General features: G+C 39.5%; 1 protein-coding gene across 2 annotated transcripts in view; it reads left to right on the top strand.

The window, feature by feature from the left end:
* Nucleotides 1-18851, top strand: part of DNAJB14 (DnaJ heat shock protein family (Hsp40) member B14) — a 28288-nt gene continuing 9437 nt past the window's right edge. Inside the window, exons 1-3 of one of the 2 annotated variants that reach the window (XM_050337771.1) lie at nucleotides 1-327; nucleotides 6092-6266; nucleotides 15763-15908. In XM_050337771.1, coding sequence (XP_050193728.1) covers nucleotides 195-327; nucleotides 6092-6266; nucleotides 15763-15908 — 454 coding nt within the window. In that variant the 5' untranslated portion in view covers nucleotides 1-194. Of the gene's footprint in view, nucleotides 328-1790; nucleotides 2206-6091; nucleotides 6267-15762; nucleotides 15909-18851 lie in introns of those variants that run through there. The other variant, XM_050337772.1, reaches the window with a different exon arrangement.

An 18851-nucleotide genomic window follows, 5' to 3' on the forward strand; every position in this document is an offset into this window, starting at 1 on the left:
CGGTGGAGCGGCGCCGGGGCTGCGGCAGCGGCGGGATGATCCCTGCGGAGCGAGGGAGCCCCGCGGAGTGAGGGAGGGAGCTCCGCCCGACGCCCCGCTCCGCTCGCGGGCCCTCCGCCCCGCCCGCCTCCGCTCTGGCTTCGGGCCCCTTCTCTCTGCGCTGCGGCGGGCGGAGGCGGCGGAAGGAGAAGCCCATGGAGGGGAACCGGGACGAGGCCGAGAAGTGCATCGGGATCGCGCGGGAGGCGCTGGAGGCCGGGAATCGCGACCGCGCCCTCCGCTTCCTCGGCAAGGCGCAGAAACTCTACCCGACCGAGACGGCCCGAGGTGAAGCCCGGCCCCCTCCCCGCGGCCCGGCGCCGTCGGGACGAGCCCGCAGCGAGCGCGGGGCCCGCAGGAGGGCGGGCGGCGGGGGGGCCCCGCACCCCGGGGGGGGCCCGCAGGCCGAGGCGAGCGCGACCCGGCCCCCAGAGCCAGCCCGGCTGGGCTCCGGCGGGGAAAGGAGGCCGAAAGATGTGCCCGGGAGCAGCGCTCAGAGCAGGTGGATCCCCCCCACTAGTGCCTGCCTCCGGCGTCAGGCGGTGCGGAGGAGTGGGCTTGGTTCCCCCCGCGCCAGAGGGTATCCCCCAGGGCCGGCCCAGCGCCTCGCCCGCATTCCCCCTCCTTCCTCAGCCGTCGGTATAAACGCAGCCATACAGACTAGGCTTAGCCCTGATTAACAGCGGGACGTTTCAGGCCCCAGGCCGAGACAGGCTGTGTTGGCCTTTCTGCTGTCACTGTGAATTACCCCTCGAAAACAGCTTGTAGTAAGAGCTGCAGCTCCGGAATGGACCATGTCTTCATTCTCTAATTTACCTGCAGTTTGGGTTTTGTTGGTTCCCTTTTGGTTGTACATAGCTACGTAGGAATTGCACATAGGAATTGCACCCTTCCTAGGGAAAATGGGATAGGTGGCTCCCCCTAGGACTTCATTGGCTCATCTGACAATTAATTTTGTACTAAAAATTGAAAAAAGAATTAGCATCTTTCCAGCAAAAAGTTTTTAGAAATAATTTTTAAAAGGAACGATAGTGAGGTTTCAGTGTGTGTTGCAACTGTCACCTGTCTTGGAGTCTTCCTGTTACAGTCTGCCAGAAGTCAGCTGGAAACACCTTTGGACGCAGCAGTGACTTGTTGCGTTCCTCTGGTTCTCACTTATGTGGTCTATGCTGTGGAACGAGTAGGAACAACTTCAGTTCTCTGTACCAACCTAAAGGCCTCAGCATTTGCCATTTCTGGAACACGACTTTGGGGCAAAATCCTGACTGGAAGTTTTCTTTGCTGCACTTTATTCTGTAGTAAAGCCTTTTAAGTCGGGCGAGCAGATTCAGTGAACGTTTTTGGGCCTCTTTTTTCTCCTGTTTGCTTTTTACATGCAAACAATAAGCGAAGGTCTCACTGGTGCTTTTTTTTTTTTTAACAATGTTTAATTTTTCAGGTGTTTGGTTTTTTCCTACAAGACAATGTAGATGTTACCATACTCCCCTGAAAGTCTGTGGCTAGAGAAGACAACATGCATGAACGTACTTTCAGCTTTTTGGAAGCTGTGTGGGTCAGGAGGCAGGAAGGTAGAGAGTTTCAGTTCAGCTTCTTTCACCAAGGAGAGCAGATAGCTTTGTCTGCTTCACATAGGTCATTACCCTCTTATATCTCCAAGATAAGAGTTACAGTAGCTTTCAGAGAAAAAAAAATCTCCATCTGGTTTGTTTTTAGCATTTGTTTTTTTTTTTTTTTAAGTAGGACTGCCACTACGTAACCACCACTAAAAAGTATTCAGTGCAAGAAATAGATGGCTAATTAGGCTATTGTCTGTAGGACACTTGCTTTATTCACTGTGGAAATTAGTAAAAGTGAGTCACAAATGAGGTACAGACCTGGTGGAAAGAAGATGATTTTGTGGTTATGATAGTGGACTGTAATCTGAGGAATTGTGTCCTGAAACTAAGTGCTTCACAGAATTTCTCTGTGATGTTAAATAAGTCACTCCATTTCCGTTAGGGACCGGCTAATTGTTTGTGCTTCTTTTTTCAGGTATTCAGCTTGAAACAAGGGCCTGATTTGTGGAACTGGTGGGCAGTTAAAGCTCCATCTGAAGATAATGAGAATTGTAGATGCCCTAATACCAATGAAAAAATTCAGTGGTACCCTAGGCCTGATTTGAACTAGGTACTTAGAAATTAGGGGACTCTGTAAACCTGTAATATTGTGCTTCAGTTTTCTAGCCATGGAGGTTGTTAATTCTTTTAAACTCATTTCCTCCCAAAACAAAACCAACTCATTGAATTTATTTTGGTTTTAAAGTTTTTGAGGCACTTAAATGGTCTTGCTAAAGATGCAGTAAGCTGCAAGGACACAGAATGTCCCTTTATCAGGACAGGAGCTGGAAGGTGTGCAATACGTTAGAACTGGCATTTTACAGAGACTGAGAACAAATGAAATTACTCTCATTGACATCTAGATAAATTAAATGGGGGCACTTGAAGAAAAAAACCCTGTAATTCATAATTCACATAGTTAAAAATGTGCCATAGCACTCACTAGAGAGAAAGAACAGTTGAGGTTTTTGTGAGCCTTTTTAGTTTGAACACAAACTCTTATTTTACAGTCAAAGTGTGTTGGGTTTTTACGGTGATAGGACAATATGGTGCAACTCCAGTTGTCACTGTGCTCACTTACTTTCTCTTTGGGGTATGAATTAGATGGTAGCTTGTACTGATTTCTCACTGAAGTCACAGATCCTTCATATGTTGTATCTTCAGTATCATTTTGAGAATAATTGCCCACCGTTTCACAAACGATGTTCTGTCAGTCATAAAAGCCATGAGAATGGTAGTGCTGAATCTTCTACTGGTGGGAGCTTCCTCCTCCCAATGTCCTAGTGGATTATAAAAGGACAGAGAATGGGTTTTAACTATTGTCTCTAAAACAATACTACGTGTGATTTGCTTTTGGCAACATTTGCATTTAAAGGGCATTCAGCACTAGTTCAGTCATCAGTGAAGTTTAGTTTTGACAAACAAAGCTTCTGCCTGAAATACGCTGACTGCAGCTGTGCTATTTTAAGGCTTTACTAGTGTGAAATGTAAGGTCAGTGCTTATTTACTGATACTTAGCTAATGACTTCATAGTAGCAGTTTTATGTTGACGTCACTCTTTGCTAGAAAACTGTTTTACAGTTCATCTGTTCAAAAAATGGTTTGGTTTTGATTTTTGATAATGATTCATCTTACAACTGAACGGAAACTAATTGCTTGTCTGGAAAAGATTTGTTAGAGTGGATTTACAGATAACAAAGGACAAGATGTCCTTTCCAAACTTAGGTGCCAAAGACAAAACAATGAAGACAAAACAATGTTAAGGGAAACTTTATTTTTCAGTGCTTCTTAAGATTTTCTTGCCCTGTTTCTGATGCTGCCTTTAAAAACAAATTTTTCAGGAGCATGTCACCTTAGCTTTTAGGCTTTTGCAATAGGACAAATCCTGAATTAAACAGTTCTTCCATTAGTGAAGGTGGGGGGGTTCATGTTCAATGCATAATGGAACCAAATGCAGTTCAAGGATCTTTCATTCAACAGCGGGTAATAGTACACACAAGAGAGGCTTCAGACACTTTCAGAGATAAGATTCGTTGTCTTACCTGCTAACAAAGTAAGTCTTTGGTTCTTTGTATGTCCTTTTTCAAAATACATAGATGCACGGTGAAAGCTTTCTTTAATACACTGTTAGTACTACAGTTCTAACAGCTGGTTTTATCACTGGCAGTACATGGAAAAGTCAAAGTTGCTTCTGAATATCTGAACTGTATCTTTCCTGTGAAGAAAACAATGGCCCCATACCCTTTGTACGATTTTCTTTTTCAACATGAAACAATAGCGTTTGTTTACGCTGTCCTGCTATTTTAAGAAGTGCACACTTATGTATTTGAATTTTATTTTTTTTAACCACTCTGCATTGTCTTCTCAGCAATGCAGCTCCATTGTGAAGTCTGAGAAGGTGAAATAGCAATGTTGAAATAGCAACGTTGAAAGTATACTGCAGCCAAACCAATTCATTAAGAGACTTAGAGCTACACTCACCGTGAAGAGACGCTGGATGTTAAAAATGCAAACCATCACCTATGCCTGCACTTCTGCCATTATTGCTCACACTGATTCTACATAAGTGTTGGTGCAGGGATGGGAAATTTCTAGAGGAGTGCCAGTATAAAAGCAGGAGTTGCAAAACTTTGAGCATTAGTTCAAGAGGGGAAGTCAGGGTTACATTGGTTCAGTAGGATTCCGCATGCTACCAATATTAAATGTCATACTCAGCAGATAGAGAAAAAAAATCTTTTTTTTTTTCTGTTAGCACTTGTTTGGAGTGCATTCGGACTGAAAATGCTTCATTCTGAGGGCACAGTCTGTTCAAAACTCTGTTCTTCGTTAGTTCTTAACCTGCAGATCTGGTCACCTCGTTGGAGTTGTAATTGCTTCATTTACCTCAGAACTTCAAACGCCACAGCAGATGATACTAGGATCAAGTATTGCAAATACCGAATATGTACTTCAGTTATAATCCGCAATGCAACTACAGCTCTCCTGTTTTCAAGAACCTCGTTTCATTTGTAGCGAAAACATGCCCTCTGTTACAACTATACATCTAAATCTTAGTTGTTTCTTCATTTCTACAGTAAGAAGCCCGATCTGATCAGTCGATGAGTCCTGCTGAGGCAGGCACGAGTGCAGGACCAGCACTGAAGTCAGCTGACTTTTTTGTTCAGGCTGAGTGTAGCTATTCAGGGCTTCAGTCTGCTGTGACCACTGGGCAGTAAGTGAATTTAAAAGTAAATAGTGGGGAGTATTTAAGAAGCACATCTTAGGAAAGTGGTGATTCTCCTTTTAAACAATGCACCACTTTCTTTTCTTTCCTGTGATTCAGTGAGATACAAGCTATGATGTGTAGGATCCCAGTTTTTGCTGCTCTAAGAGAGACATGCTAGGCAGAGGAGAATTTTTTTTTTTTTTTCATTTAGGACAAAACTCTTCAGGAATCTTCTCACTAGTTTCTAGAAGAAAGTGTTTTCAACAGTAAAGCTGTAATATGCTTTCACAATGAACGGGACATTTTTCCTTTGCAGTTTTTATTAGAGCATTTTTCTATGCAGATAGTGACTCTCATTTATCATGAAACAAATACGGCCTATGTAGTTTGCCATCTTGCTCTGAAGGGATCTCTTTTCAGGAAAGCTGGACTATTTAATAATCTTGAATCTATATTATGCTTTTATGCAGTCCCCTGTGTTAGAATGATATTGTTTCTGATTCATAGGTAAGACAGATTACCTCCAAAATATGGGCTTATATCCCAGAAGAAAAGCAGATTTAATGTATGTTTATTAAAACTGTTGAACTTCCATCTCTTGGACTGTGAAAGGAAAGAGGAATTCAAGATCTAGAAAAAGCTTACTGGTTTTCAAGATTCATGTCTTGAGTTGGGTATAGTTGGCCGGTCCTGGGTTATTTGTGGCATTTTAACAGTAGTTTGAATTTCAGCTGGTATTGCCTGGAAGGAGTAGAGCATCAGTTTGTGGCCAATAATGACTCAGGTTACAAGTAGGTACATACTATAGCAACTGAAATGTGCTGGAGATGAACTTGGTCTCTGTGTGGAATAATTTGCGTTTTTTTTAGTGTTAGGTTGGTTCCGCTTCAATTTACAGTGGCTTAGTCAGGCATTCTGATGTTTTCACCCCAAGGCACAGGTTTTCAGTGCCTCTAAAAAACATCTAGAAATGAAGGACCTGGACAAATTCTCTCCAGTATTACAGTAGCTTGGCAGAGACAGAGGGGAGTTTGGTCACTAATTGCGAAACAGCTTTCTGTAGTTTTGCCATGAAAAGGCACTGCTAGACTGGCTTCAGAAACATTTGTGGTGCAAAGTGATGATCGACAAAGGAAGGAGGATGTAGCAGCTGGTCTTTTTATAATGTGGTGCTCTCATGTAAGATACTTGAGAGCCCTGACTTCATCACTAATACCTGTAATGATACCATGATATACTGTTGTTTTTATAGTTTTGTTGGAAGCTATTATGAAGAATGGAAGTACTGCTGGGGGAGGCGCTTACTGCCGAAAACCAGCCAGTAGCAGTGATCAAAGTAAGCCCAATAGCACGAAGGAGAGCAATGCATCTGCTACAGGTGAAAGTGGAAAAGGCTACACCAAAGACCAAATGGAAGGAGTTTTAAGGTATGGCCTTGCTTAAATGTGTTCACTGCTTTTCATTCTATGTATTATGTATTTAGCATCTCTAAAGAAGCCACAGAAAATTCAAGGTTAGTTAAAAGAGTTACTTCTACTGAATGGTAGCTGAGAGGAATAGGAGAGTTTTGCTGTTTTTTAAAAACACTAGATGAGATGCTGTCACTGTCTGCAAGAACAACGATACTCCTTTCTTTAAACCATCAGTTTTACTTTATGTAATGATTATACTTAAAATAGTTATGAAGTAGATCTCATGGTAAATGGAAGAAGTGATGAAAATTCTGTAGTACGACTTGGAGGACAGTGTTTCTAATAAATACTTTTATGCTGAAGATACATGCTCACTCCTGAAGTTTATTTTCAAGCTAATCTTACTGTACAGGCTGGTCTCAGATGAGCATTAAAATGCTTTTGTTCTGAAAGTAAAGGTGTCTGAGAAGCACTGAAACACAGAGTCTGAGTTGCATTATAAACTCTGTACTTAGTGCAGCTTGATAGTATTGAGATGGGGTGGCATCACGAAAGGAGGATGTGCGAAAAGAAACAAGTCAATGAAAATGTCCTTTTGAGGCAATGAACTCCTAAGTCATGTTATCACTATACACTTGCTGGCTGTAGGAGCAAGAAAAATACTGTTTGATATGTGCCCTGGTTTCTGGTAAAGGAGTATGGATATAGCGATTCTAAAATTACACACCTCAAAACCCACCTGTATTTTCAGATAAGCCTAGCCCAAATATTTTTGAGGGAGCATGAAGGGAAATCAAGAAGTGGTCATCTCCTAGTTTGTGTAGAGTGGATGAACTGTAGTGCAAAACAGAAATTTGTGAGGGTTTTTTTTTGTGTGCATGTGTGAAATACATGTTGCTGTTGATATTATCTTGGGGTCTTTTCCTGAAGTTCAATAATCTGTTCAGCTGTGCTAACAGTGGGGAAAAAGTAGCTTTTATTTGTTGATACAGAAGCTTTGCATTCAGACAGGTTGACAGCAGCACCTCTGACATGGTTATTCTCTTGGTGTTGTTATTGACTGTAGCGTTTCATTTGCCATAATTTTCTGCTTAATTAATGTTATTGCTCTTCATGATGCACCTGAAGTGAAACCCGAATAAGGATGTACATCTTTAGCCACCTTGTACCAGCTGTTAAAATAAGTGCAGAATGTGTGTGTGTAGACACACGTGTGAGACAGAAATACCCAGAAAGTCCTCTGTAAAATGAGGCTTAGATCAAATTAAGACATGTAACATACTTCTAGAATGCTGCTACAAGGAAGGCTCTTATTACTGCCAGTATTCACTCACCTGTGACGTGCCACTCTGAGCTGCAGTCTGCTTTGACATCAGGCTCTCTGCAAGATCTGTCTTTTTGTTTGTTTTACCAGAAGGTATGGTGTCTGCTTTGTCTTGACTGAAATGATGAAGTAGAGCCAATTTTTCTTTCTGGTAGGCTTTTGTGTAATTGGGTATTGCTTCCTTGAAGGGATTCCCTAGATGCCAGATAAACTTCATCCAGTTTGTTGAGATCAGAACCAGAGTTAGGGGTATTCACAGAAGTTGCACATTGACGATAATCTTGATACAACATTGCCTTGAGAATATTGAATGTTGGATATTAAATACAGGTTTTTAAAACCTACCGATATCTTTACAAAATAAGCAATTGTAGTAGCTTACAAAACAACCCATGTTTGTTTGTTTGTATTTTACATACCACTTAAAATCGTATTAAAACAGTATCTTCGCTTATCTTGGGTAATGCTACCACCCTTTAATATAGCAGTTTATAAACCTTTGGAGAGAGACTGAATTTTGGTTTAGATGTGCAATGATCAACAGAGCAAGTCTCCAGTTCGTATTGCAAGTTTTGAAAAGTTTGTCATGTTGTCAGTTGTGGACATCAACAAACCACTTAAAAAATTTGTGGTTAAGAATTAAAAAACATGTGCCTTGTTAATGAGAACAGAGTTAAGTATGGCTAAATGGGCTAAAACTTAATGGAAAAATATAACACGTTCAGTGATGATAGCTGAGAGAAAGTTCATGTTAAACCACAGTGAGAATGAGCTTCCTAGCTGGAAACATGACAGGCTGCATATGTTATTGCTTCAGTCAGGCCCCAGACTTTTCCAGTTAAATGAAATTTGCCCCTCGGGGAGGGTATTCTTCAGAGAGTAGAGCTTGTCACCACCATATGTTTCTGCCATACCACAGTAGAATGGTTTACAGACTTTTGAATTGGTTAAAGAAATACTTTGTGAAAAGAGGTGGCTTTAAATAGTGTTTCATACCTGATTTCTGTCTTTTCTTCCTGTAAGGAAAGAAATTTCTAGATAGCAGGGTAGCAAAATCTTCAAACTTTAATAAATTCTGACTCTCACCATGAATTTGACTATTGACAAACAAAGTTGGTTTGCATTTGTATGATTTGAAAGATGGTGATTATCCTCAAGTATTCTTCCCTCTAGGAGTTTTTGGTTTTTATTAGTAATTGAATGTAGGTGGAGAAAAAGTGTTCCTGCTTCAATTACACATGCCGTTTCCAACACTTTTGTTGTAAACTTCAGTGAGCAGTTGGACAGGGGGACTGACTGAGCTCTCTGGCTTGGATCACTGGTTAGAGTTCCTGGCGTTGTCCAGCTTTCTTGAATTTGCTTGTGACAATAGATGTAAGAAGTATAGTGAAGACTTGCTTGGAGCAATATAACTCATTTAACTGCATCAATTTTCATCAGGGTTACCCTATTAACGTGAGTAGGTATAAGTACAAACAAGCACCTCTGTGCTGGTTTTATTTTTTCCACATACACAGGGGACACTACTCAGTAGCAAGCTACCATAACAGTTCTGTAGAGCATTACATGAGCTTGCAAGTTGCTCGACAGGGAGAAGCGTAAGATGTAATATATTTCCACTGATTGCATAAGTGCTGGGAAACGCTTTCTTCCTTGTGGGAACTGTGCTCCCTTTTTTTTATGATGGCTTGAAGCTTGAGATGTACCAAAGCACTTTGCTGCTTTTAAATTGAAGTGCTTTGAAAATACCATCTGTAGTGCATGCATCTTTTTCTTAATGATTCTTGCCACTGAGAACTGGATGGAGTTGCCTTAACACCTTTAGGTGATCTGCATGTCAGAGATATTGACAAGAGACTGACAGAAATATCTTAGGACCCGTAGCAGACTTAACATCTTGTTAGAGCAAGTGCCCTAGAAGTCTCTTGGCAATTGAAAGCTACCCGAGCAATGTCAACTTAAGACAAATGAGTGAGAATCGTGTGCACAACAGAAAAAGAGAGAATTTGCTTTTGGATTTTGTGATCTTTGCTTTAAAGCAATTCCTTCACTCTTTCATGTAGCATTTTTTGCTGAGATAAAGAAATGAAACATTTTTTTAAAAAAAAGTAAATTTAAACTTTTTCTTCTAGTTCACTTAAGAAGTACTGGTTGGGATAAGTTATCGAAGTTCTTAATTACTCTAAGAAAAATTCTGTTCATAATATCTGCCCATTAGTACCAAGTGTGCAGACCCTTCTTGTGGACTAGCATGAAAATTAAAAAAAAAAGAATCATTTGGGTGCTGTGTATTAATCTTTTCCATTTCTTTTTATGCTGCAAAGTGTGTATTATCTGTTGTCTGCTACATGATTTAAAAAAATACTTTCCGACACATATATGTATATGTTCCATGATTTATACAGGCTATTTTTAAATTATCTTAAAATTCATATAGTCTTTGATCTCTTTGATCTCTTTTTAGTGAATAAGCCGTAGTGTATATTACATATTACCTTTTTCACATCTGAAAGGTAACTGCCATGCTAAAATGCTAGAGTTGGATTGATGTCTTATGAAAACTTTGTTGGAATACTGTTTTTTCTTCCTTGTCAGTGCCTGCTTCTTGGAAGAAAACACAAAAATGAAATTTTATATTTGTATCTTTGCGATACAAACCAATAGAGGCATGAGTTCTGTAGAAACTTTGCAAGGCAAGATTAAGTGTCATCCAGTAATGGTTAAGAATAGTCAGTAGTTTGATTTTGAATTCACATAGTAAACCAAAAAATTGCCTTTACCCATTTCGTGAATCAGACTAGGAGGAGTGTAAGTTGTGTGACTGACTTTCCAGGCATTCTGCTGAGGCTTCTGCAAATTCAGCAAAAAGAGATATAGTGGTTCTTTTCTAGCATGGGGTCAAGAAGATAATTCACTGAAAGTGGATTAATAAGAACAATCAACATGTGCTGAAATGGAAAAAACCCTCAAACCAACAGAGCAAAGAAATGAGGACATGCCTTTAATTAGGCTGTAAAACTTCTATGAACTGTTGAAAAGCCCAGTTGAGTGGTTGAGAAATTAAGGTGAAAATCATATTCATAGAGCCTGTCACAGAAAAGTAGCACTGAAGATATGATGGACTTTGTCAGAAAGCTCCTGCCTTTAATCTACACTTTTTCTAACTAAAAGCTTAAATAAAATCTGGAGAAAAGTATGCTGATGTAAACACAGCCTCGAGTATTTCATATAATACACACAGTAGAAACAAACTGATCAGGTACATGCTACAGCAAGCACCCAGATGTTGTATCGAATCTATCAGTACAACAGAGATCTGAAATTTCTGGTGCATTTGTTTCAGAAACTTGGGATATGCTGGTACCAGCTTGAGTTTCTCAACAGTGCTGTGACCTCTTCCCAATCTAGAGCATTTTTTGCAGACCGCGCTTATGTCACCCAAACTGTGACTGGCACATTCCCAATTCAGCTGCAAGATACCATTTGCATCAGGCCCTCTGGCATCACTGGAAATTTGACCTGTATAGACATTGGTCTGCACTGTACTGTGTTTTTCTGCTCAACTCTAGGATCTGAAGTCAGTGTAGCTTCCTCTTGCTCAGTTCTTTATCATAACATTCACATTGCTGCTCGCTGCACTGCTCAGTTCAGTTTACCATTGGGAGAAATAATTGTGACTGCCCTCACAACCTTTGGAGATTGTGGTCAAAGTAGTTCTCTTTAGGGCTGTTCCTGTGCATGTAGACAGAGGCTTTGGAATGCTCTTTGGAATACCTAGTCATACTCAAAACGTCATGATTGTGGATTGCTGTGGGTATTTGATACAGAAATGCAAACATCTCCAGTAGGTTTTGTTAATCTGATAAAAACTGTCAATGCTGACCTAATCTGAATTGTAGATTTGAAAACTGAACCAACAAGCACACCAGTAGGATCACGTCATTCTGTAGTCACAGGAGAACCAGTGATAGTAGCCCCAGAATTTCTGCAGGTGAGAACAGACTTTTCAGGACCTGAGGGGCTTCTTCTACTGCCAGCTGTCAGAGCGTGGAGAGGAGCCCAGTGTCAAGCAGAATTGGTAGTTACTCCAGTTTCAAGCTGGCTGATGAGTTCTGCTGCAGGTGCTCAGATAGCGGAGCTTTGTGAATCACGGCAAGTTATCTCTGTCACCAGACTGGGTATATATGTAGGCCATTGCTTGCTCTCATGCTGTTTGAGAAATCTATTCTCTAAAAGTCAGATATTGTTTCAGGAACATCCAGCAATGTGCCCTCTTAAAAGAGCCAGCAAATCTGTTAACCAGAAGGACAGTGCCAAGGTGTTGGTAGGGGACTAACAATTCAACAAGGACAGAAATTAGCTATACAACAGAAATAATTTTATAGTCATTCAGATACAGAAGTGATCCAACCAGGAATGAAAAGCACAAGATAAGCACTTCACAAAAAACAAAACCCCCAAACAAAGTATGCTTAAAAACACCAGACTTCCAGTAAGCCATAAATAAATAACAACAACCATTCAATGCAAAATGACCAGTCAATGAACAAGTGATGTGTACGCTGGATTTTTGAAAAGAAACATCTGTGTAGAGTTTACATGTGCAAGAAAATTAGCAGTAGAAAGTACAGTGCCTTAAGGGGCAGCAAGACAAACAACCATTTGAAATGCAGTATTCAGGAAGTTAGTTGTTCATGCTGAGAGTGTTGCAGGACAGGGGTTTCAGGTGCAGTTAAAATCCAGTAGTAACATCAGTGACTGGGCTTTTCCAAAACCTCCTCTGGTTTTACTCTTTATTGTAGCCTGCCTCTGCTGGCTGATGTGTGCCCTGCAATAAGAGAGAAGTGGGAAAGGGATGGATCCTACCAGCCATCTGCCCTCCTGTGACAAATCTCCACAGGACAGTTCAGTGGTGCAGACGAGGGATTCTGGCTGACTGAGCATTGTTAGTTGTCAGCCTACTAGAGAGAAAGGGTGAGGAATATGTCCAAAAAGGTCTGCATCTGCTGAAGCACAAGGATCAAATTGATCATGGCCTTCAACAGCTTCCGGCAGATGGAGAGACATTTTTCATTGGGATAGTGGAGTTTGGGGGAAGAAGACTTTGCGAATCTCTGTGCAAAGCCCATGATCCCCATCAGTTTAAGGATAGGGAGGGATGGGGCATGCCAGGCCCTGGTGGGGCTCCAGTGTTTGAGAAGCCTCATGACTGCACAGCACATGTGTGACCTGAGGATCTGATGAGTTGTCCTGGTGATCCCCTACAGTTTGTCCTGTGATAAACTGCCTTACCAGGTTGAGTTTGGGATGCATTAAAAGTTTTGCCTCTCAGGAGAGCATCACAAACATCAATAACTTTGCTTAATTGGAAAACACCTTTTAATCATCTTTACTTGTCCCATCATCCCCAGTACAAAGCAGCTGCAGTACAAGTTTTGGTCCAAAGCTCTCATAGACTTTGCTGAGGGGGGGAAGACTGAGGTGTTACCCTGTAATGATTGCCCTGAATGGTGCTCTGTCTGGGACCTCCTGACCAAAGTCACTGACTCCCTCCCAGTACGAAACTGCATTAACTAGGTGCTAGCTTCTTGCAGTCCAGATGCTTTTTGCTTTGAAGTGGCCAAGCAGTGGTATAAAACTGTTGGCTAATATTGCAAGGGCTTCATAGCATAAGGTCATTGCTGAGAATTCCAGGCTTAGATACGGTTTTTGGCCCTTGTGCATTTGTACAGTCATTTAACATTTTTTATCCTTAAAGTTTGATCTGCCTAATCCAAAGTCATGCTAAACTCTGCAAAATTGCTATGTGGGTATGCATGTTCCACATCTGTGTGTGCAGAATTTTTCATTTAACAAAGCAATCACTAGGAAAGACTTGCAGAAAGAAAATAGAAATGTGATATACCTTGGCTGGACACTTGTTTCTTGATAATAACAATACCTCATTTGTGGACCAGGTTCAGGATAGCTGTTTTATGGAGGTGATTGCCTTATTCCTTTGGATATGACCCACGGGGCAGGTTTCTCCCTGCACTTTCTCATCAGGGAGCAGCTCTGGTTTGATGCACTGGCTCTAAGCAGATCATGGTGTCTGAAGCTGGTGGATCACATGCTGATCTTCTGATTGATACCATTCCTGCTTCTCCCTTGAGGGTTGCCCACTGTGGAACTTTCGCTGGTTGTGAATAGGAGGGAATTCTCAAGTGAGTTTTGGGAGGTTAGAAGAACAGGTTAGCATGTTGGTGGGTTTTTTTCCATATCTCTCCTCTTGGCGTCCTAGAGTTGTGAAATAATGCATATCAGGTCTGCAAATAAGTAAGCGTTCACCATTTTATTTTTTCATGTCTGTTCCTTTCATGACAAATTCCAAAACAGAGTTGTTGAGGATGCCCTGTTGACTTGCTATGTAATTTTATATCAGCCAAAGTTCTGGTCCACAAATAAGTAATTCAGAAACTGAGTTACTGAAGGGAACTTAGATTTGATGCCAAGATAGCAATTTCATTAAATAAAAGCTTAATTTGATACTGCTGCCTGTTTAAATAAAGCTACCTGTTCTTTGTGACAGAGTTCATGAGTCATCCAGGTACTGAGGCTAAGGATAAAGGGATGAGTTCACTGCCACATTTTTTTCTGTTTGTACAAATTATGAAACAAAAGTTACCAGTACTCAGAGTATAATTTAATGTATTTTCTTTCCATTCCTTCTCGATGGATTCACTGTGTTCTTTTTAGTTAATCAGCTTCCTAACTGGAGCTTATTAAATGTTACTTCAATATAATGAGCTATATTTATTTCACAGGATGTTTGTGTTGGCAGATGCCTGTGAACATTCAATTCAGTGCTCTTTTGAGCATTACACCGAGACTTCCATAAAAGCTTGTATTATTTGAACACAGGAAACAGGATCCCTCATATGAAACTTGATTTGATCAATTTGTGAACTAGGAAGGACCACACATGATGGTGTGGTTGTACTTCTGATGCTCTTATTCCCTTAATTACAGGCTACCCATATTTCTTTCATGAGAATGCCAAAGGCTTGCTTGCCACTTTTTTTTCCACTTGGCTGCCCTGTGTATAGTCTTGGCAACATTAAACCCATATTTATGTAGAAATTTGTGTACTTAAAAGAATACAGATACAGTTACAGCCATGTGAAGACACTCACATAAAGCTTTTAAAATATTTATGGATGGATTTCTGTTTCTTGCTCAGACTAGCCCCCTATTTTTATGGTATGCACCCAGTGTCAGCACGCCTCATTTCTGCAGTGCAAGGTTACAATTCAGCCTTATTTTTCTAGGTTTCTGAATTCTTGCCCAAGTAACTTGGTATGATTTTTAAGGTGTATTTATTGGTTTGGTCAGTTCTTCCTACCCACACAGAATCAGTGTTCTCTCTTCCCCTTCAACTGCTCTTTCTTTCTTCTGAGGATTGTAAAGTATACCAAATGATTACATCATTTCCAGATTTTGCTTTTCCTGTCTGGGTGAGACAGCCTACAAGAAGAATATTTCTGAGTTTTCAGAGTTTTAAAATAAAAGCTACACTTGAATGTATGGGATGAGCTGAATATATAATTGTTCCTTTGAATTTACATAAACACTTACAGAAAGATTGTTAAAGATCCAGGTGCATTCCCAGCAGCAAAAGTATTTTCACATGTCTTATTTCCCTGAAGAGTGAATGCTTGAATGGTGTTATGACTTGACTTTTGTTTGGAGAAAGGGAGGTATTGTTTGGTTTGTTTTATATGCGTCCTGAAGTGCGTTTGCTGTTTGCAGTGGAAACAGGCCTTCCTACCTGCTAGCTCTGCAAGGAAAATTTAGAATCTTCTTTTCATGCATTATTAACACCAATATTAGTATAACTGGGGATGAGGAAGTGCTACAGTAATTGCAAAATGAAATCCTTTCTTATAGCTGTGGTAGTTCTACAGCAGAATAGGTAAAATAAATCTATATAGTGGGTAATTTTGAGTACAGTAGTTTATTTTGCTTAGTAGTGATTCTATTATGAAAAATGGCATTCTTTGTTTCTAGAGTGGATATTTCAAAATATTTTATATTGAAAGTGAGAGATGTAATGCACCAGTTGCAATGCAACCTCATTTGCATCTGTGTTCTAACATACTACTTTTACGTCTTTTTGTTTGCAACCTTTTACTTCATTTTCTTTTGCAGTATAAAGAAATGTAAAAATTACTATGAAGTCCTTGGAGTAGCAAAGGATGCAGGTGAAGAAGACCTAAAGAAGGCTTATAGAAAACTTGCTTTGAAATTCCACCCGGACAAAAACCATGCACCTGGAGCAACAGAGGCTTTTAAAAGTAAAATACCATTTTTAATTATTTTTTAATTATTAAACTTTGTACAATTAAAAGAAACTTATCTGCACTGCTCACTTCTCCTTACAAAATTGTCCATGTGTTTTGTAGCTAATGTTAAACTGACATTTTTATTCAAGAAAATATTTGACCTTTATTGTATTAGAAGTACAGATAAATGTGGACTTCGCAGTAGTGTTCTGTTTCAGAGGACTGACTGCAGCGTTCAGGTACAGGGAACAAATACTTGATCTGTGAAACCCAACTGCACTTTTTTACTGTTGTTTACTTAATGTAGTCAATTGAATTCTTCTACCTTGAATTTTTACTATGCTGGGGCTTGAAAAAAACCAAAGCAATTCTTGATAGCAAAATGCAGTTTTTACTGAATCATGTGCCACACTGTTACCTTTTCCTTAAAATTCCTTGTATTTGTATAGTTTTACTACATTTTCCACACAAAAAGTCATGAGTTCAAACGTAGCCTTATTAACAGTTGCCTTGGACCATTTTTATAGGTAAAATTTAGTCTGACTTGATCTTATCCAAGGCTGCCAATCTTAGCCCTGCATAAGGAAAATTGCTGAGGAAAAGCTTTTTAAGGAAAACTACTCCTTCATCTCAGATGAAGAAAAATGTGAATCTATAGGAAATGGTCATGCATAAATAAACAGTCTGATTGTGGTACATCTTTTTTATTTTTTCTTGTGTGAGGTTTACATGCAGACATTTGAAAAAATCATTCGGATAAAACACTTAAATTGGGGAGGGGAAAAAAGAAAAAAAAAAGTCCTGAGCAAGACTTCTGATACAGACTTTAAGAGGTAATTATAATAATATATTAACAATTCCAAATGAAAAGTAGATACAGCTTAACAGGAAAGTTGATTGCTAATGATTAATTTAATACAGATATGTGATGTCTTTGTCTTAAAAAAAAGTATTCTTATAATAATTGTCTCAGGCCCTAGGAAGAAAAGTCCTTCCTTGTTAATAGCATTTTAAATAGTCTTTAAAATGTTAAAAATCAGTTTCTTTATATTTAATATTTTATTTAACATTAGCACTTTGTACAAGTCTGATTTCTTCATCTTAATTTCTCTTTCTGGTTCTTAACTAGATAAATAAATGAAAAGAAAATTTTGTAGGGGAATCTTGTTGACTAAAAGTTACTTAATGAAAACTAGCATTTTCTTGCATTGAAATTATTATGACCTTTTTGTATGACTGAGTAAATTTATGGCTTAGTTTTTCTGTAAGGGTGTCTGATGAATTTCTGACATCCATCTGAGCAAAGGAATTAATAATAATAGCTTTTATTTCATAATAATGCTTTATTTTAAGGAAAGATCCCATTAGAAAACAGAATTGAGTTTCACGATGGGCAAGGTACTTATATCTTGAGCTACTTAGTACTGCTCTTCTGTTGTATTGAGCAGTCTCACTGAGGTTGGATCTTAAGTTAAAAAGTGTAAAAGTTACTCTCTTGGAACCTCTTTTTCACACGTCATCAGAAATCTTTATTTGAAGCTTCTGAGTAGTGCTTTTTATGTCCTTTTTTTTAAAGAAAATCATATTAGAATAAAATCTGTTGTTAATTAGGATCAGATAATGAAAAGCAAAAAACAAATAGGCATACAGTATGGTGGCAGTATGGTGTCTTCACTTTATGTGCAGTCACCTGATTGGTCTCCCCAGATTCTTAATTCTTGAGAAAATTTAAATTTTTACTACCAATTTTATCCTTGTACTGAGCAACAGAGCAATAATTGGCGTCAGTGTATATCATGATCTCAGTGCAAATTACCAGGCTTCATTTCTTTGGGTTTTCTCCACTTCAAGGAATTACTAATGATTTTCTTCTAAGGGCATCTTAAAAGACACATAGCTAAAACTCATTAACTTTTCCTTAGATTGGATAATGTTTAAAATATTAATTATAAGCTGTAGTCTTATTTGCCCGTGTTGAGGTTGTAATGTTGCGCCTTTCATGAACTTTGATGACTGATGACTTTTCAACACGGAAAAGAACATAATCCCTGTGTCTTGGGTTGGTTGGCTGCAAAAGAAACCTCTTGTTGGAGAGGCCTGGAGGAGAGAGAAAAAAGGAAAGCAGAAAGGGTTTAATGAAGATATGACTGAGTGAAGATGGCTCATCCAGTGGCAACAGAAATTTTCCTTCAGTCTGCAAGAGCTGTGTGTCTGTGCACAGCAAGAAAAATGGTTGTAAAGTCAGCAGAATATGTGGGGTTTCTCGCTGATTTTTTTCCATGTTCATCTAACTCAATTTCTTTCCTTTCTACTGTCAGAATTAAAGTTGTTCATTTGTGATAACTTAGCATAAATGAGGACAAGCATCCAGGCCAGGCACTCCAAACATTGAGGTCATACTGACAGCCTTAGGAACACACATGTTCCTGTTGTGCACATATGTTCTCTTCTTCATGTTGTGTCATACAAAACTCTGTTAATTAATCTAATCCATAAAATATCTTCAGAAGCATTGAGAAAAATACACTCACACTCTTGTGACAAATTCATTGAGACAATGGATTTGATACATTCAAAGAACTGACCATTTATCAAATAAAACCAAAGAAAACCTAAGGAACCTATGGGGTTTTTTTAAAGCTAGGCTGCTAGGGCAGACTGAACTTTGCAAGTACCCAGCTTCAGAGCTTTCACTGAAATGCTTGATGCTTTTTCTGTAATTGCAGTGAGAGAACATTTCCACAGGTGTAGGTGTTCCCTAGAAAAAGAAATAAAGCTCTCCTGCCTTCTTCCTCCTTCAACAGGATAAAAGGCCTTTGAATAGCGTTGGTGGGAAACTTTGTGGAAACTATTCTGAGAACAGAAGAGATGCTTCTGGACCTTGTTCTACAGTAGTTGTTTTATAAAATACAGTAAAGGACATCGTTTGCTGCCTGTTTTTTGACTTTGAAATTG

This window comes from Myiozetetes cayanensis, unplaced genomic scaffold, assembly GCF_022539395.1.
Source record: "Myiozetetes cayanensis isolate MyiCay16 unplaced genomic scaffold, myiCay2020 scf7, whole genome shotgun sequence".
NCBI lineage: Eukaryota > Metazoa > Chordata > Aves > Passeriformes > Tyrannidae > Myiozetetes > Myiozetetes cayanensis.